At 33.9% G+C, this 27,745-nt stretch overlaps 1 protein-coding gene across 3 annotated transcripts in view; it reads right to left on the bottom strand.

The window, feature by feature from the left end:
- Window positions 1-27,745, bottom strand: part of RBFOX1 (RNA binding fox-1 homolog 1) — a 379,335-nt gene that overhangs the window by 6,484 nt on the left and 345,106 nt on the right. Inside the window, exon 12 of one of the 3 annotated variants that reach the window (XM_044659027.1) lies at window positions 10,771-10,823. The exons of the other annotated variants lie outside the window; for them this stretch is intronic. Within the exon in view, the coding sequence (XP_044514962.1) occupies window positions 10,771-10,823 (53 nt within the window). The remainder of the gene's footprint in view (window positions 1-10,770; window positions 10,824-27,745) is intronic. 3 annotated transcript variants of the gene reach the window in all.

The raw sequence follows: 27,745 nt of genomic DNA, 5'->3' as shown, positions 1-27,745 counted from the left end.
GATTATCCTTAATTTCATGAAGAAACAATAGGATGGGTAATGGAACAATATTTAAGCAGACAATAAGGCAGTTTGATAGAGTGGATGCCACTTGCCAAGAGACCTACTGTTTTTAGTCTTAGTTCTGTTTTCTCTCCTAATTCATTTTGCAATGTTGTAAAAGATGTATCTTGAGTTTCTTCATCTGTGTAATGAAGGGCCCGGACTAGATTGTCTCTGTTGTTCCTTTCAAAACTAATATTCTATAATTTGGAGATGTTTCTTTACTGGCCTTTATTTCTCAATGAAATTTAAGAATATCCAAATCCTGTCATCAATTTTTTCTCTACTTTTGGCTTTCTATCAAGGATATTTCCTTAAAGGGAAAAGAGAATGTCCTCCAGATTGGAGGGCCAATAACAGTGGCATGATCACTCTCCAAAGGAACAAAATATTTTTCTGAACATCATAGCACATATGCCAGAAATAACGTCTATTTTTATAAAAAGTTGGGAGGAGGGAAATAGAACATTAGTAACAATTTTTTTCATAAAAATAGATATGATCACTGGTCCTAGAAAAATATACTTATAAGGACTGTTTTTATATATTTTACCACTTGTAAAGGTTCATACTACACACAAAAACCATAAATTCAAATCTTTTCAGGCCAAATCCAGAAGTTCTAGAAAACTTTGTGTCAGAACAAACCCTAGTAACAAATTTCTCAGAAAAAGAGACCGTAAATGAAATGCAACTTTTAAATACTTGAAAATGTTGGTTTTAAATAAATTAAATACTTCCTACATACATACTTTCTAAAGTAGAAAACAATTCTGCAGTTTGCACAAGATTAAAGAAAATCAACACCTTTTTTCAATTACATACTCTAGCTGTAAATCGTTACTTATAAAAATACTGGGGTCCTAGCCTATTATGAAGAGTTCAGGGTAACTATTTGGCAGCATAAGTTACTAAGGGGGAAAAAAAGCTGGACTGAAATAGTACCCTGTAATGAATAGACTTTTTTCTCCTCAGGGTGACCTCTACCTTCAGAATATGATGGTTTTATTATGATTAATAAATTTCATTTCCACAGAGGAAAAAGGAACGGTGTCAGCTTAAACTTAAAGCAAGAAGGCTTCTTTTTAAATGCTAATTTCTAAACATGCCCTTGTATGACACTAAAATTTAGACACAAGGTTATTAGGGAAGATTCGGACTCCAACATTACATTTGTGGCAGATATTCCAAGCATATCAATAACCTGATATCCTTATAGCAGGCTAAATGCTAACCAGAGGTACATAGCCAATTCCCTTATTAAATAAGAGTAAAATGAGACTACTTTATGACCAAATTGTATCCTCAAAAGTAACAGGGACTGAGTCTACTTATATGTTTTGAAGTCTTTGGTATTTCTTTCCCCTTTCATCGAGATTAATCATAAAGTAAGTGTGCAATATAAATTAAGGATAGTTTATCTTTTCTTTTTTTTAACTATGAAAATTTAAAGCACAAATTTAGGAATTGCAAAGGATTGGACTGTGGGATTTAATGGAAGCTGCTAGTGGAGAAAGAAGAAGACAAATGAGTGAGGAATGAGAAAGTACTATAAGTATGAAAGGTCCTTCTTGATTTATTTTCTAGCATTTCTAATAGTACCCTTAATAACATAATACTTTGACCCTTTTCTGAGGTTTTCAGAAGTAAGTTTTCTCTATACTGAAGGTAGGAAGCCCACAATTTCACAAAATTCCAAAGAAACCACTATTTTGCAAGGTAATCCAGTGGGTTATTTTTGCAAAAACACTTGCAGAATATCCACGTGGAAAAAAAAATTAAATACTTTCAAATTGCAAATAACTTGTTTTCCTTGGCTAGTATAGTAAGAATCATCTAGCAAGCATGCTTGATGTAGTTTCTCTATAGCACAAGCTGGCAAAGCATGGAATCTCAAATAACACAGTATCTCAATCTCAGCCAAGGTGCTCAGTTTTCAGGAATATCTAAATGTCCTTGGTATAGTTCAGGTTTACCACCTGTTCCTCTAGCATGGACACAATGGTAGCTTTCGAAAGATAGTTCAATCTATTTAAGTGTATGCCCAGAATCTCTTGTTTTTGGTGCTGCTAGGAAGGGGAATCAAACAAGTCCACTGATGGTAGAAAAAGGGCCACAGACTAAGCTCAAATAAAGTATGTATTGTTACGCTTCTTATTTCTCAACAGCTGAATTACTGGGATCCGAATAGTCACTTAAAAGGCAGTTGGCCTCACTGGAATATCTTCTTGCCAAGTGAATGTGAATCCATTTGGCAATCTGGAACCAGCTCCTGAAGGCACAGACTGTGTCTGTTCTTTCATCCCCATTGCTGTTTCCTTGGGAGGATTTAAAGACGTTCTGATCAAAATCATATGGAATTTTTAGATCATCTTCTAAATCCAACTAACTCTAAATTAAGTTGGAAAATCTGGATATTAGAGCAGAAACAGTATTCTAGTGTCCCTGTTTTCCAAAGCTAACACTATAACATCCCTACGACACTTTCTATGTTTAGAAAAGAAAATGCAATGAATGTTATTTGCAAAATGATACGAATGCAGAGCAGCAGAATAGGTGCTACAATAAGAAGCTTTTCAAAAGAGTTCTCTCTGTTACCCCCTTCCTCAACAGTACTTAGAGCAGTAAGTGAAACAACCCACATTGGCTATATCTTACCAAAGAACTGTTTTGGGGAATTAGTACAGACAAAACATAAGTTTCAGACCAATGATAAATAAGAGGATGGGGATCAGATTAACTGATGCGGTATGGAGTCTCTCCTCTATAATCCCCTTTGGCTACTCACTTACCCACCTGGTATTTTATGCTCTTCATTCACCACCTGGGGATGCCACTGATTCAGGGTCCTGTGGTGCAGGAAGGGGAGTCAGATATGCTCTTCCCTCCGTGAGGCAGCTAGAGCATCTCTGCCACAGCTAGATAACTTGACTAATATGGAGGCAGCATTGTAAAAGTATCCTGGAGGGTACAAATGGGATTGTCCCGTTTCTGACCACAGGTCAAGCATTCTATTTGTACATTCCAGATACTGGGAACATAGAACCTTGGAGGGAAGGAGGGTGCTTCTGCCATCTTGCTCTGTGAAGCCCGAGAACCATTTTAATGAGCTTAGATAAATGCAACAAAGCATAAGCATATCCCAAATTTCTTAAGTAGTTACTATTTTGCAAACGCACCTTTAGTTTGGTCACAAGGTCCACCACCCTGTAGCGGTGATACCTACGTAGCTGTTTTTGTTTTAAAAAGTTATCAAAGCTGTCGTGAGAGAATTTTAGGTAGCATATAAAAGTCTAATACTATTCAAAGGTGAATTAGAGTTCTCAACAAGGTATGTTGGGAAATTCCAGGGCTTCATTCATGGGATAAAGGCCACAAGGACTTCCTTGGGGAAAAAAATGAAGGAGAGAAGGTGATGACACTTTCTATCCTCTTCTTCTGTCTTCCAGCTGGGCCCTTTTCCTAGGCTGATGAGACTTTAAAAATAATAACTCACATTTCTTCATATCATTTAAAGTTTGCAAAGTACTATACAGACATTATCTCATTTTATTCTCAAAACAGTCCTGTGACATAAGTGTTATTATGGTCAACACCTTTGATAGGAGAGGCAACTGGAATCAAGAAAAGTAAAATTACTTCCTCAGGGTCACACTCTGTCATGAAGTAGGATTTGAATTCAATTATTCTGGACTCCAAGGCTTGAACTCAATCCACTGTGATTCTGCTTCTCAAATGAAAGTCAAATGAGGCTTGTAAACATCAGCCTAGTCTTTGGACTTTTTTTCAGTTATTTTCCTTTTGAAACATATGATTAAGAGGTTTACTGTTTTGGGGTGAACTGTACTGCCTTCAGAATAGGCCATGTCCCATGAGGGCTCTGGCTAACTGTCTCAGGTGATGATAGTAAAGATCCTTGGTGGCTGAAAAAAAGGGTCCACAGCCAGATTGAACAGAGGGAGAAAAAAAAAGCTGACTTTTCTTTTAAGCCCTCAAGAGTTCTAGGGAGAGAGAAATTTAGAGCTCCTGTTCTATACTTGACAAACCATGTCTTATCAGATATATAGAGAGAAGTACTTGCCCTAACTCTAACCCCAACCTGTCCAATTTTAGGGAAAAGGGGATATAGATTCTGATAATGGTTGCCTCATTATTAATTCAGTTAATTCAATCAAGCAATTCAATAAGAACTTTAAATTTTTTGAAGGTATGAGGCTTTTTCCAAAAGCACTCATCACTTTTGTTGTAGCAAAGTCTGAGCAACCTACTTCTGCCTCTGTGGCCTCAGTGGACACTAGAGTGATTTAAAAAAAAAACTGTGAAAGGTTATTTAACTAGTTCATGCTGAAGGGATGCTTCATTGAATAATAGCAGATATTTGTAACACATGGACATATAAAGTACCTTTCAAATCCCATCCTTAAAAAGCACTCTGATCTCAGCAGCTAGGGAATAACTTTCTCATTGGATGACTCTCTTAAGATGACAGATTGCCCAAGATGAAAACACATGCATACAGCCCCTTGAGAGATGTATGCAAACACTTACTATGTCTCAGTTGTACTATCAAAAGACCTTTGAGTTGTAAACGTCCCATTAATAAATCATGAAACCCCAGCTTTATTGAGTTTCATCAGGTTAGCCCCTGTGACCAGCTACATAGACTGACCTACAACTGCACCTGAGGAAGGCAAGCTGTCAGAGAGATAATGGCAAATAGGTCTGCCAATGTATCCACCACTAGGTGAGAAGGAAGGAAGGATTAATTGAACCTCCTTTCAGAAGAACATCGGATAAGTTGAGGGGTCACCGATACCAATCAGTTGATGCCACCATCTCGTATCTTTTGCTTTAACAATGGCCAGAGGCAAGAAGAAGTTATAGAGTTCTCAGATGCTAGATGTCACAATTTGTTGTAGCAGTAAAATGCTTTTTCAAGAGCTATCAAAGGAATGTGTGAATAAAGTTAACTCAGGAATATTAGTCAAACACTTTCCCATCCCTTCCTCAATAGAGATTGGCCATAGTTTTAATTGAAAAGATAAATATATACCATAAGCACCGAAGCAACTAAAGATTACTGTTTTAAAAGCTGGAAAGGGTTCTAACTATTCCTTCTTATGGAATTTACTTAGGGAAATTGGGTGGATTAAAAAAACAACAACAATATAACCAGGAAATCATTTCAAATGCAGCAAACACCCCCAAGTGGAACAAAAGAAGAAATGAGCAACAGATTTCCAAGATTAACAGTGTGGTGTTATCCAAAATCAACTTGGAAGTATTTGGAATTCTATTACTATCAGTTACTTAACTGACATTTACTATAATAATTTTTATAACTTAGCAAATCTTGCACAAATTCACGGTTTTATACACTCAAGAGAAAAGCCTGCTTAGTACTTACTAACCAGATCTCTGAAGAGTGGATGTGTCTGTATATATACATATATACACTATAGCTATATGTATGTATAGATGTGTAAATACAGCTACATATAAACTTACATATATATGTGTGAATGTGAATGTATGTTTATGTTTATATTACATTATTCATCAAAGTTCCATGCAGAAATGAGTTTTCAAGCTAAGGTAAATTTGACTCCATCATCATTTATAATCCTTATGAATACAATTCTAATCTTTTAATATGGAAACTTAAAAGTTAAGTAGAGATCCTAGTTTCCAGATTTGTCTGAGTAAACAGAAGGTATAATACAGGATCATAGAATAATAGATTTAGCTGGAACAGCTCAGAGACCATCTCTTCTAATGCTCTTATTTTATAGATGAGGAAACTGAGGCCAAGGAATATTAAGTGACTTGTCCACAGTCACAAAAATAATGTCAGAGGCAGGATTTAGATCCAAACCCTACAACTTCATGGCTAGTTATTTTCTGTCTGAACAAATCCCTGACTTACCATGTACCCAAGATTAAAAGGCCTAAAGTTCTCTACTTTAGTTTTTTGACTTTTTTCTTCATTTGAGGCCATCTTCTTCCTCTCCTCTGACAATGTATTTATTTCTTCCTTTTCTAGGTACTCTTCACATGTGTCCACTTTCCTTTAAAGATCATAGATTTAGAGCTGGGTGAGGCCTCAGAAATCCAACTCTTTCATTTTACCATTGAGAAAACTGGGGCCTGTAGAAGTTAAGTGACTTGGTGAAAGTCACACAGCTAAGAAGCAGGAGGAATTTGAACTTGTTTCTGACTTCAGAACCAATACTTTACTATACTGTGTTTTCCCAATTCCTCCTTACCAATGTTCACTACATTATTCAGTCCTCAATCTGTACTTATGAATATTTGGGGTTTGCTCGTATATCCTTACCATTTTTTTCATAAAATTTATAACAATTATTTTGTAAACTTCTTGAATGTAGGACTCTTGTTGTTTGCTTCTTTTGGATTCCCCCATAGCACCTAATACAATACTATATACATAGCAAACAGTCAGTAAAAACTTAATGAATGAGCAAAGGTTCTCCCATCTGAAATGTGGGCACCTAGAAATGGAACTAGGCCTTATATACTCTGTGGAAAAGCACTTTATCTTATATATATTATATAATCACACATAAAATATTTAAGATGTAAAAATAGAATATACAGCCAACTCCCAATTAAGTTCAAATATGGACCACCCAAAGGAAAATGTCAATCCCAGGCTAGGTTTCTCCTGACAAACATTAAGTTGTATATAATCAGGAATCACTAGGCTCATTACAGTGAAAGAAAATATGACAAGTAAGGTAAATCTGATATCAAATCACATAATGCATTTCAAAGGCAAACAGAAAATGATCTTTGGATTATCTGTTGTTTTAGATTATCTGCATCACTGACTCAGTTCATTAATAAAAATAATTGGGAATTGACTGCATATATGCATGCATAAAATAGTCTGACACAAAGGCTATACTGATATAATTACTATTACTTGCAATTTATTATCCAAATAATATAAAGCACATATTCTGTTGGGTCACTCTGGTCCGTAATTTATTCTGTGCCTCCTCAGAATTCTTCTGAACCCCATACCACACCGTAGTTGAGAAGTAAACCCCAGAAATGGCAGGATTCACTACCATGGAGAGGAGAAGAAACATGATGGTGTGCTCCACTGGGGCTATGGCTACAAGGCCATAGGGAAAGGAAAAGTCTAAGCCCATTAACTTGGACAATTAATTTAGGAAATGATTCTTTAGCCACTGCAATTTTCAAGGATGCTGCTGGTGCCAGCACCCCCAACTTTGACAATTAGTCCCAAAATGTACAACTCAGGGAAGAATAACTACAAAGATGCTGAACTTGCTTTTCTACTGATGGCAAAAAAAAAAAAAAACCAACTCTGAAAGTGTTTAATGCCTTAGGACACTTAATGGACACAAATGACAAGTCTCTGAAATCTAAAGATGAGAGCTTTTTGCAATGTGTTTTGCATGAGAGCAATATATTCACATTGAACCATATATTTTTATAGGCACACGAGACAAGGTTTTAGCTTGATCAAAGCCCAACCAAAATAATCAACTCGCTTCTCAACTCCCATTTATAATCATGGTCCATCTTCCACTATCATCAGCCAACCTTGTCCAATCCCATATTATCACATAGATTTGGGTGCAGTGAATCAGTAGTCTAAGCTGTAGGGAAGAATTCTTCTTTCCCCTTTGTATTGTCTTGAGCAGCAGTTGGCTTGTAAGACTGTGCCTTGATGTCAAAGAGGAAGAACCTATATAAATATAGAGGTAAGCAGGTAGACAGACTGACTAGTTTGTGTCTCGTTGGGTTAACAGTACGTTACTTGAAACAGATCACTGAAATTTGTATCCTTCTGGAGAAAAAGAATGGCATGACTGGAACCACAGACGATTTAGTGTCCGGTATAAAGCAGCAAGGGCTAAGAAAATAAATGTCCCCATAAGTACAATGCTGTAAACCCAGAATGCTTATAAGACCAGTTTATTTTACAAGGCTAGAAAAAGCAAAATAGGCATTTCAGTATTCCCCTAAAAGAGGAACTATCAAAAATTATAACCTCTCCTTCAGGAAGCATGCAGTTTGGTGCAACTTTGAAAGCTAAAGAAAATGATTACTCTTTTTTTTTCCTTTTGCAATAAGATTTGGTCACATGGCTAAATCTATCATCTTTTGATTTAAGCTATAGAGATGGCATTTTACATCTGGCCAAGTTTGCTGTCAGTGACAAGCATAAACAACACAAGCAATTACAACTCCTTGTGAGAATTTTAGCCACAAATATCATCAGACACTGTAAGCTGACATTTGAATTAGGTGCTTATAGTTATGAGTATCTCACATCTTATAGGGTGCCTTTAACTCTGGTGTGGGCATTAAAAACCTCAAGCCATGTCTCCTGGCCCTGAAACCCAGGCAAATACAGTGTATAACTGGTCAAAAGTTAAGGACCTCACAGCGGTACTATGAAAGCAGTACAGCAGTAAAGAGAGGTATATTTATACTTTAAAATTCCTATAGCAGATTAAAGAAATTGTTCCATTAGCAGGTGGACACACTAGGTATTCTGATGATTTTCTAGGCATGCAGGAGTCAGAATTTATTCCTTCTAAGAAGCAGTCTGGCAAATAGTCATATGTTCATGGTGCATCACAATTCACACTGTATAAGTAAATATAAAAGACTGACTTTATTTATTTTGGTTCCCTTAAGAAAGTGGTGGACAATGGAAGAAACAATCTTCCAGGTGATCGATCTGGGGGACTTATTTACAAGAAGGACTCAAAACAGCGATATTTAGAATTTTCCAAAGGCAGAACACATATTAATATTCCACTGAAGAAGCAATATGGACAAATTATCTTTCACTTCCACATTTAATTAGTATCAGTTCAGTGCCCTCTACTGTGGTAGGCAAACAATCAACTCCTTTCTATGACTTTCACCAAAAACATTCTGCTCTTATAAAGTTAGGCGACAATTAGGAGATCTCCCCTACATGACCTTTCATGCCTAAACTTAAGACATTCATATGAAATAAATGGCATTTTTAGAAAATATAAACAATTTAAGAGGGGAGTCAAAAGAAATTAGCTGATACTTGAATTATAGGACACTTGAAAGGAAAATACCTAAAAAAGCAATTCCTCCTTTAATGGAATACACGTTTTTCCCCTTTGTAAGCATCTGAGACAGTTAAAATCCTCTCCAATATAGAAGCCCAGGAAACACTCTTACACATTTTAGTGAAGAGATAAAGGTCTCACCAGGTCTTGCAGAGAGAAACTGCATCCTGAGATTGGGTACTTAAGACCATTATCAAATTTGTTTTATACAAATGAATATATTGCACTGCCATTTAAAATAGTGTGCAGGGGGCTGAAGAGTATCTCTCACACTATTAACTTGAGCTTTTAACCATTTTTGAACATTAAAAATGTCAAGTTCCCATCAGAGAATATAATTTCTGACCACAAAGGGATGTTATTGCAGCATCTATTGTATATAGAAATTAAATGGTCTTATGGTATAATGAAGGCTTTGATTTCAGAATTGGAGAGTTTAAAAAGACCATAAGGTTTTTTTTTAGATCACTATTACCTTTTCTCCATTGCCTATGTCCCTCAGAAACAATGTTAAGAACTAGATAATGGGAGGAAGCCATTCTTTACTACTAGCTGGGTAAAACTGTCACTTGCTCGAGGTGAGTAGTTATTTGCAAAATTCAATTTAATTTGTATTTTTGAAATAAATCACAGGGATATGACTCATACAACTAGAGTGTGCATATGCAGTGTTTATCTTTTCTTCTTTTCACTTGCTAGCTGATAGCATATTAGTAGGATTTCCTAGTAATCATTTAGGTGGCATTTGTTGGTATAGACTAAAAATTGCACTTGGGTTTTGTTCCAATATTCACCTAATAGCACTTAATGAAGTAATTCCTTTCTACCTAGAATGTAGGTTAAACTACTCTGAACCATGTTAATGCAGCAAAAACAGAAGCTATTTTCATGTATATAGCATACAATTATGCAATTTCCATTTGCTAATATCCTACTATCAAAAAATCTTTTCTCTCAACCCTGTTCCTCACATCACTTTTCAATAGAAAAGGAAAACAGAGAATCTTTATATGAAAGAATAAAAATCATCTTCTAGAAAGCTCTCATAAGACAGAATCTCATAAGATTTCTCTCAGACAACATCTTCCTAGAGCCTAACATCTCTATCACAGTAGGTTTTGAGTGATTTCTTAGGGCCTATTATACTCATATGTATATGGTATATACACACACAGATATACATGTATATATACATACACAGATATATATATATATATATATATACATCCATATCCCCACATACAAAATATGTGAACCCAAATATTTCAAATAGCATATTAATGCTGTATCTACATATTTAATTCTCTTATTCATTCAGTATTTTAATATTATAGTCTCGATTATGCTGTAAGATTTTAAAGAAGCTTCATTCAACATAGTCTTACTTTTCTGGATCATGTATTATTAATACCGGAAATAAAACATCAAAGTCAGCAAAATACCTAACGTCTTTTTATATGGCAAAGCCTAAAGGCTTCAGCTATAACTTAGTGAGACGACTCCAAAGATTTATATTATGGACTTTTACTAAGCTTTCTAGAGTGATTAACTGCAGCATGTGAAAAAGGATATTGAGACCTGGATGGATGCATCAAGGAGTATCAATGATTGTTACCTGCAGAGGTGTTACAAGAAATTTCATCTGCTGCAACGAAGACGAATTGATTTCTGCAAGAGAAGATAAAATTCACAATACTGCTTGCTCACTGGGAAATGTGCTATCTGCCAATTGACTTGATGTTTACAGATGGGGGGGAAAGGGAGGTGCTTCACTTTAATGAATGTAGCAAGAAAAAGGTTGGCGTAGTTCAGAACTGGAGAATTTAGAAAGATCATGGAATAAGCATGCTGGGATCTTTTAAATGAACATGGACTACTTACAAACTTTCAATGAAATCTTAATGTTTTGTGTTATACTAAAATATCTTTATGAGGGTAGGAAATTCCATACTATACATATGTGTGTGTTTGTGTGTGTGTGAGAGTGTGAATGTATCTGCTAAAAATTGTAAAGATATGTAGAAAATCTATTTAATAAAAATAATTCTACTGTGGCTAACTGAGAAATTAACAAATTTAGGCTTTAAATTTTCTAATATGATTTCAAAATAGAAAAACACTTTCTGAAGATAATTTGTTAAGACATATCCTCATATGCTATAATTTCAACATTAGAATAGCCTTCCTACATAAAGCGGTATTATAAACGAAATGGAGAACTTGATTTGAAATAAACCTTCTCTTGCAAAATTCGTTTTTCCACAATGCAGTATAAAAAAAGAACAATGGAAAATGAACTTTAAAATTATTTCGATAAACAGAAAATAAGGTAAAACTCTCTTAAGAAGTCACAATTTATATAATATTTTCCCATGCAAAATTCAAATCTCAAGGTAGAATCTGAGGCTGAATCTGTTTGCCATGAGTAAGCTTGATGTGACAACTATAATTATGATTGGTTCAGCTTGCAACACTAGTTAAAAACCAGTTTGCAACACTAGTTTGTAGCAGTAGTTTACAGCGCTAAAGTCCAAATTTACAACATTAGTTAAATGCTAGCAGCTTCTCATCTATAAGCCAGTTTTGACCAAGGAAGATGTTTTAGGTCCCATTCTGTCTTGCTATGGTCATGGGATACCTGACATCAATTTCTCCTTCCCAAGTATCTTGGGGTTAGACTTTTTAATTAGCTGGTCTCTTAAAAATCTCTTAAGAGGGTTTTACTAAAGTACAATGTATGCTTTGACATCTAAACATGGATATTATTTGGAATTCTCCAAAACTTAACATTCAATTCAAAATTCTATTAACTTTTACACCAAGGTAACTGTCAGCAGAATTAAGCTTGCCTGAAGTAGTGTATTTAGGGAGTTTGCCTATCTAGTTATGAAGTTTCTAAAGTGTGGAAAGCAAAACTAACACATTTATTTCATTTCCTAAGACAATGAAGCAAGCTAAGTATATTCCTACTCTCTGTTTCTTCATGCAAAGGACTTTTATGACTTAATAACACTGGTAGCCCAGTAGTAAGGACTAGATAATAGCAAAACTAAAATCAATGAAAACCAATATTTGGATTTTATTTGTTTTGCCTTCTCTGACTTACATAGTTGTAACAAAAATTGTACAGCAGACTCAGAATGGGCTAAGATCAATATAGACCATGCACTTCTCAAGTGCAGGAGACTGATTGCACTGTCATGAGCTATGTAACATGGAAGAGGTAGCCTAACCTGGATGTTTAACTTAAAAAGCAAAATACCCATTTTCTTATAGCAGACCCTCATGATTCAATCTGGGACTCTTGCATCTCTACCAGAAATCCTAAAATCTTCTCCTGGGTACCAATTCTGACAGAAAACTCCTCCAACGAGGCTATTTCCTTCTTGCCTGGTTTCTCCATTTTACTTAGCTCAGTGGACATTAATTTAAATTTGGCAATTAAAAGTGTCATTAGTAAGTATATCAGCCTGATGCAAGTCTCATATGTTGTGTCTATGAATTAGTAGGAAAAATAGGAAAAGAGCCAAAAGATATGGGACTTTAAAGAAGAGATATGAAAAAAAGGACAAAGATACTTAGATTTACATATCCAAATGAGTATTGTGCTTCAAAAGTTATCATCCTGAAGACTATTGACCTGATTCCAAAGATATTACCACTGCTTAGATTTTTGGTATTTCTAAACTGCCCTCAGAATTAGTTTATGAGGCATAATTGTTTTACTCACCTTATTTTACAAACCTGATTCAGAATGACTTTTGACTGTTAAAGAAAAATCAACTCAACTCGGAAAAAAAAATGCCCATCTACCATCAGAAAGGTTATTCAAAGGAATATGTTGAAGGCAATTATGAAAGAAGGGGTCCAAAAATATTTTAAGCAAGGGCACGATCACTGGTATATGGTTATACTCTCTCAAGTTAATTATTCTGCAAGGATAATACTCATCTGGATTAATATGTGGAGGTATATTTTTGAAAAATAATTGATTATTTTATGTTCACAACATATAGCTTAGAAAACAGCTCTTTTACAGAGTTCATCATAACATTCAATAATGGAACAAACTAATATAATCATAAGCTAAAGATTCCCAACCCTTTTGACTGGTTCTTGAACAAAAAGTCAAGTGGAGAAATACCTTATGATAATGAGACATGTAGTATATAAAAGTATGAGACTGGAGAGGGAAAGAAATCAGATATGCTATGAGGAAGAACAGTTAGGGTAAGCTATACTGGAAAGCTGGTCATGATCATGGTGATGGTTGCTGAAGACAATTATAGCATTTTTTAGCAATATCTCTATCATTCCTTTGGTAAAAGGAGGCAGAGGCTGTATTGCTTCAGTCTTTGAGAATAAAAGATTGCTATACTCTCTCTTTTAGGTTATTTTCCCCAGTTAATTTATAATGAAGTCATACAGTGATACAGGTGGGTGTCCAATCAAAAATATTCAGACATATTCTTCTAATTCTTTGTCAATTTCAAAATCTTACAAAGGATTTCTTCCTTGTTTTAACTCTAGCTTGCTCTACATTGTCTTTTACATTATTCTTCCAGTCAATTTTTAGAAATACAATTTCAATAATGAGTAATATATTTTAGCAAGTCGACCTCATCCTAAAAGTTTAGAAAGCTTAAATAAAGTGATTATTTTTATGTTCATGTAGTATTTTGTGGAGGCTAAAAGAAATCTCATAACACTGGACATATCCTTTGTGAAATTAGTGGAACTTTAAGTTAGCTTTGCTTGAGGGGCATAATGCCACTGCTAAATGAGACTTTCAAACTGACCTCTTGTAGTCATTTCTGCCTCTGGAGCATCTAAACCTCAAAGGGGCTTCTGAGGCATTTGCCACAACTATTTTATATTATTATTATCTTAAACTATCCCGGAATTATTTAATTCTAGTAATGAGTTCTTTATAAAGGGGGGAAGCTTTAATCCTAGTATGAGTTGTACAAACCTAAATTTTTGGAAGAAAAGCCTGGTTGAATCTATTACATTTCTGACCTTTTCTCACTCTATTTCCTTCTCTTCTCAAAGTAATTTTGTCTCAGTCCCTTTCATTCATTCTCCCATTACTGGAAATGTACTTTTTTTTTTTAACCCTTGTACTTCGGTGTATTGTCTCATAGGTGGAAGATTGGTAAGGGTGGGCAATGGGGGTCAAGTGACTTGCCCAGGGTCACACAGCTGGGAAGTGGCTGAGGCCGGGTTTGAACCTAGGACCTTCTGTCTCTAGGCCTGACTCTCACTCCACTGAGCTACCCAGCTGCCCCTTGTACTTTTTTCATTATTTATTCTAAGAGAATTATTTCCAACTCTAGGAATCTTCCTTAACCTTACCCAAATTTCCATCTTAAATCCTACTCTTTTCAGGAAAATTGCTTGATTCAGGAAAATTTTGCAAAGAGAGAAGAAATCCTAATCCCAAGCAACACTATCCATCTCTGTACCCATTTTAGTGGCTAAGTGACTTTAAAGAGAGATGAATTTGTATTGCCTCTTTAAAATGTAAATTTCTAGAAGGGAGAAGCCTTATTTTTCTAAGTTTTGCACTGTAAAAAGGAAATCAAGATCCTAACATATGGTTATTGGACAAGGAGTTATTGTAATAGCAGACCGAACTTTCTAATTCTGAGCACTGAATTTTGTCTGTTTGGGATTTTCTCCACTCCTCCTTCTCCATGAATTGCCTCTTATTTTAGAGACTAAAATTAAGGACTTGAAATAAAAGAAATTTCATGTCACAATAGAATCTTTGGACAAGTCAAAGGCTTTAGATCAAAGAGCCTTCACTGACCACATAGTTTAAAGATTGCTAACTAATTAATTTTTTATAGTCTCAAATCAAGCTCCAAAACAAAATTTTCAGGCTACCCTTGCAGTAGATTGACATAGTTGGATTCTTTTCCTGAATCATGGTGGTGGCAAATGTAAATATAGCTGATGATCTGATGTACAATTTGTTTTTTCCTTCCATAAAATAACTGACTACTCACTTAATTACTTCTTTTGAAAATTCCCAATGGTTTGCTTTTAAAATTTAAGTTAAATATTAACTCTTAGTCGTTTTCACTACTGTTGGAATAGGAATCAATGTTCAATTTACATAGCTAAACTGTTTCATTGGAAAAATGGTCAGCCATCTGGGAGAAACTTCCTTATCATATTCAATTTTTTGTTATGACTTTTAAAAATAGCTAGCATTTATATTGTGCTTTAAGTTTTGCAAAGTGCTTTATAATTATCATCCAATTTTATCATCACCACAACTGTGGAAGACAGGTGCTATAATTATCCTCATTTTACAAATGAGGAAACTGAAGCTGGTAAAAGTTAAGTGACTAGTCACAGAGCTAATAAGTATCTGAGGCTGTTCTTGAACAGGTCTTCTGATTCCACGATACCTCTTAGTTTAGTGCTATTAATGCTAGTGATTTTCTTAATCTGCTTTAACCATTATTTTGTCCTAATGTTACAGTTTGGATCATTATATATATATATATATTTATATTTGACTGGATATGTAATTCATAAATAGCCATAGCAAGTTACTCCCTGAATCTAATATAAGAAAAAATGAACTTACGTATAAAAGCTACATACATTTAAATTTTGATTTTATATGTTTAAAAGCTTAGCTCAGACCAAATATATGGGTCTATATTTTAATTACTTAAAACTAGGGATACTTTGATATACTATTTTGGACAAAATAAAAGGTTAATTAAGTTTTCAGGTATAAATGATGGCAAATTGATTAAAAATGTTTATTAATTTGTACAAATCCATGATAGCATACTAGCTGGAGTTAGGCCTTTTATCTTTTCTCCACTGGCACTACAGAATGCTCCAGTGCTTTTCCCAGCCTGGTAATGACATACAAAAAAATGTGCAAAACCTATTTGAAATTTCAATCTCCTTCAAATTGGGCATGCATAGTAAATTCTAGATCCAGAGCTGCATTATCAAGGCTCCAGAATCTAAGTCCCTTGCTCACTGGATTCAGAGTGAGAAAAAATATTTTCATATGTTTCATATATTGGTTCTGAGATTTGGTTCAGTCACATTAACACAGTATTATATGCTGTACTGGCCAACTCTAGGCCTAGATTTATTCCCAGAAGTATCTTTAGTTTTTAAATCTTGGGCTTTAAATCAAATTCCATTGGGTAGGAGATTTTTGGACATAGCTAATGTGAGAATATGTTTCTCTTAGATAAATATATTTATTATAATTTAATACATATAACAAATCATATGTACTATACTATTATTATGTTACAAAATGTTTTTTTAATGAGAACTAAAAAAATTACATTGGGACTGATTTTAGCCTTATAGTACACATGTACTTTAAGGAAATCACAAACATGAGAATGCATATTTATAAAAAATTTTCATTAGGGAATTATTTTTTCCTAAAGGCTATTGTGAGAATGAAATGTAATAGTTAAAGAAAATATTTTGGAAAATCAGAGTTGCCAAAAAAATGTTATTATTCATATTCTTTTCATTTCAAAAGGGATTTGTAATAAGAAGACTGCCAAAAAATCAGTCATTTTTAATGCCTTAAAATATGAATCAATTTACAAATATTTACATATAAACTTTTCTTCTTCCATATAAAAGGAAGTATGCCTGTATATTAGTTAGAAATCAGAATGACAAAGGAAATAAGTATTACAATTCAGTTCCCCATTCTGAATATTCTGCCAAAAATCTGTGAGTTTTGCTAATCAAAATGTAGATATTCACTCACTTTCCAATGTTTCTGGAAATGTGTTATAAGAAGTAAACATGTACGTCTGCTTTGCTTCCATTATAGGTTTAACAATCTCCCCCTTACATTCTAAAATTTGTGCCTTGGTTAGTTTAATGCCAGTGGAACACGCTCATAATTGCTTTATCTATAAAACTGATACCTGCCCAATGGCATTTGCTATGCCTAGTATTAGTGGTATTCCCTGAGAGAGAAAAACAACTGGATAAAGGCAGGGGAAGCTAGGTGGCTCAGCAGATTGTAAGTCAGGCCCATAGACAGGAGGTCCTGAGTTCAAATCTGGCCTCAGACACTTTCCACCTGTGTGACTCTGGGCAAGTCACTTAATACCTATTGCCTAATCCTTACCACTTTTCTGCCTTAGAACCAATACACAATATTTTTTTTAAACCAACACTTTGACATGAAGTAAGTATAGTTTTTGTTATCTTTGTTGTAGAATAATTGTTATCTTTTGTTAATTAGTGAAAAAAATAAAAGCTTTAAAGTGTGAGATAAAAATACACAGTATTGATTCTAAGACAGAAGGTAAGAGTTTTTTAGAAAATTTTTAAAAGGAAAGGGAAAGGGACCAAGGCCTGAGTAAAATACCAACCTAACTGGTAAGGGAGGCTAATACCTGCTAGATAATTACAATCATGAAATCTCCTTATATTTTATGCTAAATTAATTCTTGCTGTAGGGAACATATGATGGAGAAAGATACTCCAGCTAATTAGTCAGTGTAAGAGATTCCAATATGGGGATAAATTTCCATATCCCCTGAAAAAATTATCTACTAAGTCTTGGAACCTCCTCCATACCCTTATTCTAATATCGAAGTCTCCCCAACATTTTGATATATATTATACTTCATGGACTCCTCTTTTTACATGTAAACTCTTCATTAATAGGAATAACAATACACTAATTGAGATCACAGGAATTTTATAGTGCACTGCATTTCTCCACTCAAGTTTTGTTTCTTTGCCTCAATCAGGTTCCATTCTCAATTAAAATTTACACAAATTTGTTAAGGCTGTGTCTACACTGAACAAATAAGGGGATTCATGTAACACTCTGGTAATGTTTACACTGACATTGTGCAAGTTTGGGCATCTCCAATAATCATTTAATCTTATTATTAAAATGATGCCTATTATTTCATCATCTAAATTTTAAAATTGAAATACTGCTCACCCAATAGAAGAGGTATGCAAATGTGTGTCTGTATGTGATACATTCAATATTAAATCTAGGTATTTAAAAATTCCAACTAAAGAACTTTTCTTCTTATTAGAATTATGAAGACTTTTAGGGATGCTAATGGAAAAACAAAAACAAATAAAAATTCTCCAGAAGGCAGTGAATTGCACAAGAAAGAATGTCAGATTTTGACAGAAGGATCTGTGTCCATTAGATTATAATGTGTAAAACCACAGGCAAGTTACTATAAATTTGGAGGTCTCAGTTCTTCATCGATAAAATATAATCCAGTGATTATAAGCAATAGCTTACAGAAAAAAAAATATGTATATACACACACCTTAACTGTGTGTAAATATAAAATATGTACAAATGATCCATATGTGTATGTGTGGTTTACAGACACATACACAAATATGTACACACATATGTGTTCATCTATGTGTACATGGTTATATGAACAGATAACATTTTCTACATGTATGCATAAAACAGATGATGGGAGATTCTTTGTTCTAATATATAACTATTTAACTTGTACAATAATCTCTTTGACATTACTCTAATGGATGGGCTTTATGAGGAATAAACTTTCAATAATATGAATAACTGATCTTTTAGCAAGTAGAATCTTGCTTCTATGTATGTGTATGTATTCATTATATATATGTAATACATTTATATCTGTGTATGTACAGACAAACAATTTATTCCTCTTCATTTTTAAAGACTGAGAATTCAGGGTCATAAGAGGACAGAGCATAGGCATGGGTACAAAGGATATAATATCCTAAATAAGACTATTGAAGCAATACATATTTATCGTTCATAGTTTGGCCCTTTACACCTGAATATCTTTACATATTTTTAAACTCAAACCAAAAACTCTTTCTTTCAGACTCCATTAATTTGACATTTCCTATAAACTGGCTATTTTGTCCCTATAGGGTTAGAAGCTCACAAAGAGTCCTATTTTGAATTATAGGAGTCCTTACAAAATAAGTAGCTTTTTCAAATCAAATATCTTGAGAAATCCTTTAAAGGTGCCTTCAATAATTAACTCTGACATGTCAGACTTCTAGTTTTTACATTAATTTACCTTATTCAATGACTATAACTCAGTTAATGGCATTTACAATGTATATATGTTATGCTTAAATATAGTGAAGGTATACTTATAAATAAATAATCTGTAACTCAGACTTAATTCCAAAATAGAGAAGTTCTATGCTACATCTATTATTAAGTTGTGAGGACTAAAAGATCCTTTCCTCAAATGATGTCCAGGTTGATGATTAAGACATCATGTAGCTAACATGTCAAGAGTAGTTTGTTTCATTTCACTAATCTTTTGGTGGATGATTTGGCAGGGAGTGGACCCTGTGAGACTGGACTAAAGGCAGATAAGTTTGATGGAGGTGTAAGGGTTAGTGAAGTCTCCGAATTTTTGCTTAGGAGTAGGGATAGTTTCGTTCCTTGAATTCCTTGGGTTTTTTTTTTCCCAACACCTAAAACAGTATCTGGCATCCAGTTAGTACAATAAGTGCTAAATGATGGAATTTACTTCAGTGGAAGGGCCTGAATCGTGGCTGGTAATAAGTTGCTGTAGGTCAGATAGAGATATATGGTATAGTCTCACATTGAGGAAAATAGGGATATAAATCTAAACGCAGCTTTAAATTTTCCCTTCTTCAAAATATTTAGCGAGGCAGGCTTCATGGGCATATGTGCCCTGCTATAGGTTCGTGAAGCTTACTAGGGTTGGTTAAATTATTAAATTCTATTTACTAAACACTCTGAAATCCAATAATGAGTAAGAATGTAACTTCTTCTAGAATTAGAATAGAAAGAATTCTAGCAAGAAACCTTATTTGAACACCAAGTTCTAATTTAGCAGAGTATGTATGTGTTTAAAACTTTCAAAAGTCTCCTTGTCCAGTTATTCTGCTCCCTGACTCACCTACTATTTCTATAAAGTTATCTGTGAACTACACAATTAAATAATCCAGGGACAGTTTGAAAAATACTCTAGAAATTAGATACAGAAATTAATTTTTTAAATGGCTAAAGAAACAAGTGTCTCAATAACACAAAATAAATAATATATGTGCCATTTTTAAAGAAAAAAATATTTGCTTGTATGAGAACTGCAAAATACATGATTGGCACTACTTAGCAGGGTTAGGTGTTAAGCAGGGACTATAGCTATGTGAATAATTGGCAAGTCACTTAAACTCTCAGTGCCTAAGGCAACTTTCTAAGACTATATAAGATATAGATCAATGTATAAGCTCTTTAGGGCAGAAATTGTTTTGCCCCTAGCATAATTCAATAAATACTTGTTGAACTCTAAGGATCTGCATCAGTGTAGGAGTTTGTTGTAGTAAAGAAATTATAGCTCTGGACCAAAAAAAAAAAAAATAGGGGAGTCATGCCAAAATTAAAGAATGAAAGAATCTTAATACTCAAAAAAGGTTGGGAATCAATGATTTAGATTTATCAAAGATATGTATCTCTTGGACATTCAGAAAAATTTCTCTTACTGTGATAATGCAATTAAATTTCACCATATCATTTCAGGTCTTATTCATCTTTGCCTAAAATGTTCAGATAGTTGAGACAAAAGTACTTCTTTGACTTAAATATTGAGAAACTTGCTCAATTATTTCAGTAAGCTCTCAGAAAAAAATGTATGATAAAGGCCTTTATTGTTAAGAGAAGTTATTGCCTGATGAATCTTCTAACTCTGGACATTTTTGATTTTCGATAGAATATGGAATGAGTAATGGTTTTGATGAGTGTCTAATTCCAAAGGAATCAATCATATGATCCAAGCCATGGAGAATGCTATGAAAAGTCACCCATTTCTCCTCCAAAAGTATCCACATGCAAGTGCTATGTAATTCTAGAGAAGATTTTTGAAAGGCCAACATTCAAACAGAAATCAGCAAAACCAAAAAAGTAAATAAATAAATTGCCAGTATATGTGTGTACATCCTTCAAGAAAGTCTCCAATGGCTCTCCTGGTTTGGAGAAGCTTGAGAGGCCTTAAAGACTAGACCAAAGTAGCAGATCCTACTAAAATGGAATAGCTTTATGAAGGGGTCTGGTATCAATTCTGGGTGTTTCTTATCTGAGGAACAGCCTAGCTAAGTGAAGAAATGTTTGGTACCAGAAGGTCAACCACAAGGGTATTGTTTGTTGTTGGTTTTTTTCTTTTGCCTATAACCAGTCAAAAAAACTATGTAAGGCATGGAAGCTTTGTGATATGTGTCAAAGGAGGCTTTACCCACAACAGCTTTTAAAAAATGTAATGTGTGTTGTGTATGCATTTAACCAGGAAAAAATTAAGTTTTCATAAATATCTATAGAGTAGGAGCTTACATAGAAGTATTATATATATTTTTAATTTGGAGAGGAAATTGGAATTTTTTTATATAAGGTTACATTCTACCTGAAAAAGAGAAATATTTTAACTTGTACATGGCTTGTTACTTGACAAAAAGCAAGCCATCAGAAATACCTAGAAGTGGCATATGGCTTTTTTATATTATCTTTTCCTCACAATGGTCTCTGAGTTACTTGTTATTTGTCTCTTCTTTTTAATTCTGTTGTATTACTTCCCTCTGTGTTCTTTATTTCAGATGGAACAAGTCATCTAAAATAGCAGCATCTGGCTGGTCTCATTACACACAGCTCTAATCGGCCTGCCTTCCTAAACCTAGAATCATTACCTGCTTCATTCCTGAGCTTCTGCCTCACAGTACTTAGAGATATACTTTGCTTATTTGTGGTCTATCAGATCAAATACCTGTCCAAAAATATGGCATTATTAGGCTCTGACATGATCAAAGAAGATATTAGAGCTTGTCCTGTCACTGGCAAAATGTTGATCCAGTTGACTGTAACCGATTTGGTCTATTGGGTTTGAATCGCTTCTAATAATTCCCTAACTCCATGTAGGCTCAGTCTGTTGACTATTGCATTTTTTAAAAAGCCCTCTTTAATTACATATTCACTCAGTAGAGCATAACAATTGTTAAAAAAAAAACATTCTAGATTACAGGGCAAATGTGTAATTGGTTTGTTCTTGAAACATGAGCTCTGGTACTTTTTCATTCTTATTTTTTGTTTGTTTGTTTTAAAAGAAATATAAGAAACCCAAGAAACAAATTCGCTAGTAATCACAAAACCAAATACTGCTAAATCTTTAATCCATAAAAGCAAGAAATTTTTACAAATAAACATGAAACTATTTTCAGCATATTATTTGGCTATACTTTTTTTTAAAATATTTTTCTCTTTCGAAGCCATTTAAATTCTTATTGTAGAATTTTAGCCAGGAAAGAGATTTACTGAGTAATTTTCATTTCCCTCCTCTTGTGAAATATTCTAAATAACAAATGCTATTTCAGAAATTTAAAAAGGGGAGAGGGGTTATGTTTAGATATGAAAACCCAGAACCTCTCTATTCATTTTCTTCTTGGTGAAAAAAATGTATAGATGAGAAGGACAACACAGATCTCTAACTCTGAAGGAATAATAAAGCATGAAAATCCACATTTGAGAAAACAGATAAATTACAAGGATATTATTCATGCCTCAAAAATATTCACTCCACCAAAGGGTTACTTTAAATAATGACTTTCCCTAAACTACAATTTGATTTACATTCAACTTTTTAGCAACACATCTATCACATTAAACAAGGTATCAATTATAGATAATATTTCCAGACAAGTATCTCAACAATGTAACCTAGTTTGTCTATGTCAATTTGCATGAATGCCCTAGTGGCCTGCCTCCAAATTTAAAAGTCAGCCTTTTCTGGAGGGCTGATTTTTTAGCAAAAAGTGTATCCAGATCAGTAAGCAGACAAGCAAGGTCTTCAATCCCTTAGAAGTGTACTTACATTTTCACTGTTCGGGGAGATCTAAGAAGCTGAACTGCATCCATTTTGAATCTACACTTGCAATATGGCAAATAAAATCCTTAACCAAAAAATCCTTCTTCTAAGAGCTCTTAGTACAGATTATAAATTGATCCAAATAGCTTAATTTTTTCAACTCAGATAATTCTGAGTAAGAAATATCTTTGATTGAAAAAAATGCTGTTGTTGAGTATCTTCTGAAGCCCTCAACAATATTTGGCTTTTATTACCTATTTTCAAACTACTGTGTACATCCAGATAGAGGGGAATAAAGGAGACCAGGTAGATGGTCATTTAAACTTAACTACTTACGTGATTTTTAATGATAATATAACATGCCCTTGGATAGGCTATTCTAATCCCTTACATCTTCGCACTGTGGCATTGGTTTGAGATTTTCTGCTACAATGGCAGTTCAAGAGGACATAGCATTTTAACTTGCACAGTCCTAGATGTGCAACTGAACATAGCAGAAAAAATATGAATCAAATCTCATTGGTTAACATATGTGAAAGGTTAGACTCGAGGATGGCATTCCCTATCCTAAACTTCTATGACCTGTTTGTTTTGTTTTATTAATGCTAAGACTCACTGAATTCTTTGAAACTCAATTTTCTTTCATATAAAATCAAACTTTGGCATGTAGTACATGTACTCCTGTCAATCTCCCATTGTTTCCCCTCAAAGAGTGAAGTTTTCACATGATCCTGCTATAAATCAGACTTCAAAGGAACTGCAATTTCTATTTAAGTATGGCAGCCCCTCTCAGTAGTGATCATTTATAAAAAAATTTTTAACGTAAGCTGCTTTCCATTCGGCTGCTACCTAATCAGTCGCTTCAATTAAGTTCATACAGTCTAGGCCTCAGACCTATATCTTAAAAACTAAAATTTCAGTTGTGATTATTCATACATAGTAGCTCGTTTGGACTGAAATAGGTAGACTTGGATGTGAACAGAATCTTCTTAACTTTTCTACCTAGGTCAAAATGTTAAGGGTTTGGTTCAGATGTGAGAAGCCATTAATGATAATGAATTTTCACTTATTTTGTCTAAATTGATTGGTCCATTCTCATTAATTTAATTTCACAACTTGAATATTCTTTACTCTGCTACATAGCATGAAAAAGTATAGTCATTAAATGTTTAAAGTACAAAAATTTTTAAAAATTAATCTTTCCACAAAAATCTTAAATGGTAAATTAACTTTTCCTCTGAAGATGTTATGTTTTATATGCTGCCAATCCCTATTTTTTAAGTATATAACATTTTATAAGGACCTCAAATAAAACGGGACATTATTTCAAATGAAATTATCAGGCTGTCTATTTTAGCAACTGCATTTCTATATTATTTATTCATGTCTAAAAGAAATATAAGCTTAGATTATATAAATGAACAGCTAACATTAATGAAAGTCAACTCAAATCTCACCTATTTTTCTCTGTTAAATTCTTGGCTTAGGGAAGCATAAGTGGAATGTATTCTTATTTTAGTTATTAGTTTCCCCAGCATAATTTTTCTTCTATAAGGTCTAAAATCAAATGCATTGAGAAAGCAAAGGATCTTTTTGCTTGGGGTATCTATTTCAGTGATCCAAAGATTAGGATTGATTCTCATTAGAAATGATGCTAACTCTCAAGGAATTACCCCCGCCCATGAAATGAAACTCCTTCCTAAGCAAATAGATCTGCAAGGAGTCTTCTCTGCTTCCAAGACTTGCTTCAGTTAAGTTCAGTTAATAAAGAACTGCAAATTGAAGCAAAACACTTCAATTAAGTTCAGGAGTCTTGGACTCAGATGCATCTTAAAAACTAAAAGCTCAATTGTGATTATTCATACAAAATGGCTCTAATGGGGAAAAAATTCCTGAGAAATGCCTCTTATTACAAGAGATGATTAACTAGATGTTTAGCAGCACATCGTAGTTTTAAAGATGAAGGTGGTAGGATACAGAATTTACTTGGGGTTCCACTAAGCTGCCAAGAGAACCTACATGAAAAATTCACTTATTATGCACTTCACATGGGGTTAGTTTTAAAAGGCCAAGAAGCCCAGTGATATAATTCATCATAGCAGTGTACTAAGGTTGTTTGGCATGCAGTAATGGATTATTACATGCTTAGGAGGTTTTAAAAGAAAGAAAACATACATTTTAAGTAAAAGAAGAACTAACTTATGACTACTCTAAGATGCCAACTAGCTCAACTATTAATGGAATAGATTTAGCATTAATTCTTGGAAAAAATTAACATACTCTGCATTTTTATCATGCTTTCAGTGTAATATGTCCACATCCATGGGGACATTTCATTTTAAATATTGTGTTTGCATACTAGGCAAGTTTAAGTCTATTTGCCTTGCAGGTAAAAACACATGTATTTGGAAAGCATGTACACAACATATACATTTACCCAGAGATTGCTGGCAAAATTCATTTATGCAAGAAACTTTTCTTTGCTCAAATACGCAACAACAATCAAGTCATAAGACACAGAACCAATAGCCAATCAATAAAAAATAAGCCTGCCTTTGGGCTTAATTCAAGCAAGCCATTCATTCATTGAGCTAATGGGATGGACCTGTCAAACCCAGTACAGCATTACAGACATTCTAGCAACACCAAGTGAGCATGCGATGACAAATGACAGTACACCCACACCCTTCGCCATGCTTTGATTGGCTGCCTCACAAAAATCTAATTTGATAGCTTTGCCAGTTTTCCTTCAATTATACTTGAAATACATAAGAAGATACTGTTTGCTTTGGTGAGATGGGATACTTATCAAATGTTTCTTACATTCCAAGGAAAAGATTTTTTTTATAAGCCCTTTAAGTTCTTCAACAAACCTGAAAATTCTATTATGCCAACCAGCCCTCTATTATATGGTAATCTCTGCACAAACAGGACATCTTCATTCTTGCAGACAAATTCTCCGAGCCATTAAGAATGTCCAAGGTCAACATTACGTGATCTTTTAACTAAAGACCATTTCAGAGAATCTATGAGGTGCTTGTCTCAAGAGCCTTTTGAATAGTTCCAAGAAAATTGTAGTTCAATTTCTTCAAAGGCCCAGAATCTTTAATTTGATGAGGACTTTGTGCTGATAAAAGGTAAAATTTTGCCACAGTGGGAAACGATAATCTTCAGCACAGATCTCTCCCTCTCAAGAAGTCACAGAGAGTGATGTATGATTACAGGGTAAATGCCAGAGTTAATTTGTTAATAGTTCACATGATGGCAGCTTTCTGTCTTTCTTCTACTGCTAACCAGTAGATATTATCAAAGCCTTCTTTATTCCGGTGCCTCTCTAATGTTAAAAGATTTCTTGTTTCTTTAGAATTTTCTCTCCCACCCCACCTGAGTCTCTTCTCTCTTAGTTGTGTCTCATTACTGATGTCCTGATGTTTTGATGAACAAAGGTACCATTATACAGAGTGCCTCAAAAGTTTTAGTGTGGTTTTAAGCTTTAATAGACTTTTAGGACACCTTGAATATTGAGGCAGAGAGAAAATTCTAGAGTAGATGATGCTGAATAACTTTGTGTGTTGAATCTATATTAAGGAATTCTTTTATTAATCTCACATTTTCCACCCAAATACATCTCTTGTCTAAATAGGCCTCCCTTTCCCTATTCCCTTATTAAGGACGGCCTATCACAAAATGTACCCTTGTAATTTGTCATACATACATACACTTTACAAACCACACCATAAATAGCATTTTAAGAATGATAGTCTCATAGCAATTTAGGGTATCATCCATTGCATTTGCCTTGATGTTATATTTACATGTGCTGTAAGTATTATGTTAAATAAAAGTTAAATCGGGATTTATATTCAATATCAAAAGCAATCAATTAGACCAAATGTGCGAGACCTACCTAGTATTGGAACATCAAAAAAAAAAAAAAAAAGACTGTTACACAGATAAGAGAATATTTCAGTTGTCTTTTATGAATTAAAATTGCTGCACTAAAATAGCTATTCAAGTTTTACCAATCTAAAATTGAGGGCAATTGCCCAGTGATATGTGTGGGCAATAAAAATATCTTAAACCAAATAAGAAACTGCTTATACATAAATTCACAAATTCCTGTCCTTTATAAAACTTGAATGAAAACTGTAATTTGTAAGAGGTAATTGCACTTTGAGGCATCCAAATTGTGAAATAATTCCATAAAATAAAAACAATGCATTATTTATTTTGAAATGTTTAAGAAACTGTCATAGAAGAAAGGCATTAAATTATAGATTTATAATTAACCTTATTCAACTGGGTGGGGGAGATAAGTTCAAGTATACATTTATTCTAAGAACATGGATAAAAACTCACAGAAATAAATACACTGAAGATTATTAAATCATACAGAAGGCTGAAATTATTATCATAATTATACACAATGTATTTAAGAATTTAGCATACTAGATATATTATCATAAAAAAAGTAATTTAGGGCTTTAGTGCATTACTAATGATTAATAACATGTAAATTTCCTATGTGCAACTGTGATCTCACTGAATCTTTTCATTTATAGAGCTATCAAATTGCTCAATTTCACCATCATCTTAATTAGCCTTGTTGATCCTATCTATCTTCTCATCCAGCGTCAAAAAATAAGGAAGACAGAAGTATATATGAAATTTGATAGATATTTCACTTTTGGTATAGAATTGTTT

The sequence above is a fragment of the Gracilinanus agilis genome, chromosome 1 (assembly GCF_016433145.1).
Source record: "Gracilinanus agilis isolate LMUSP501 chromosome 1, AgileGrace, whole genome shotgun sequence".
Classification (NCBI taxonomy): domain Eukaryota; kingdom Metazoa; phylum Chordata; class Mammalia; order Didelphimorphia; family Didelphidae; genus Gracilinanus; species Gracilinanus agilis.
This window is presented reverse-complemented; position numbering and strand designations above follow the sequence as displayed.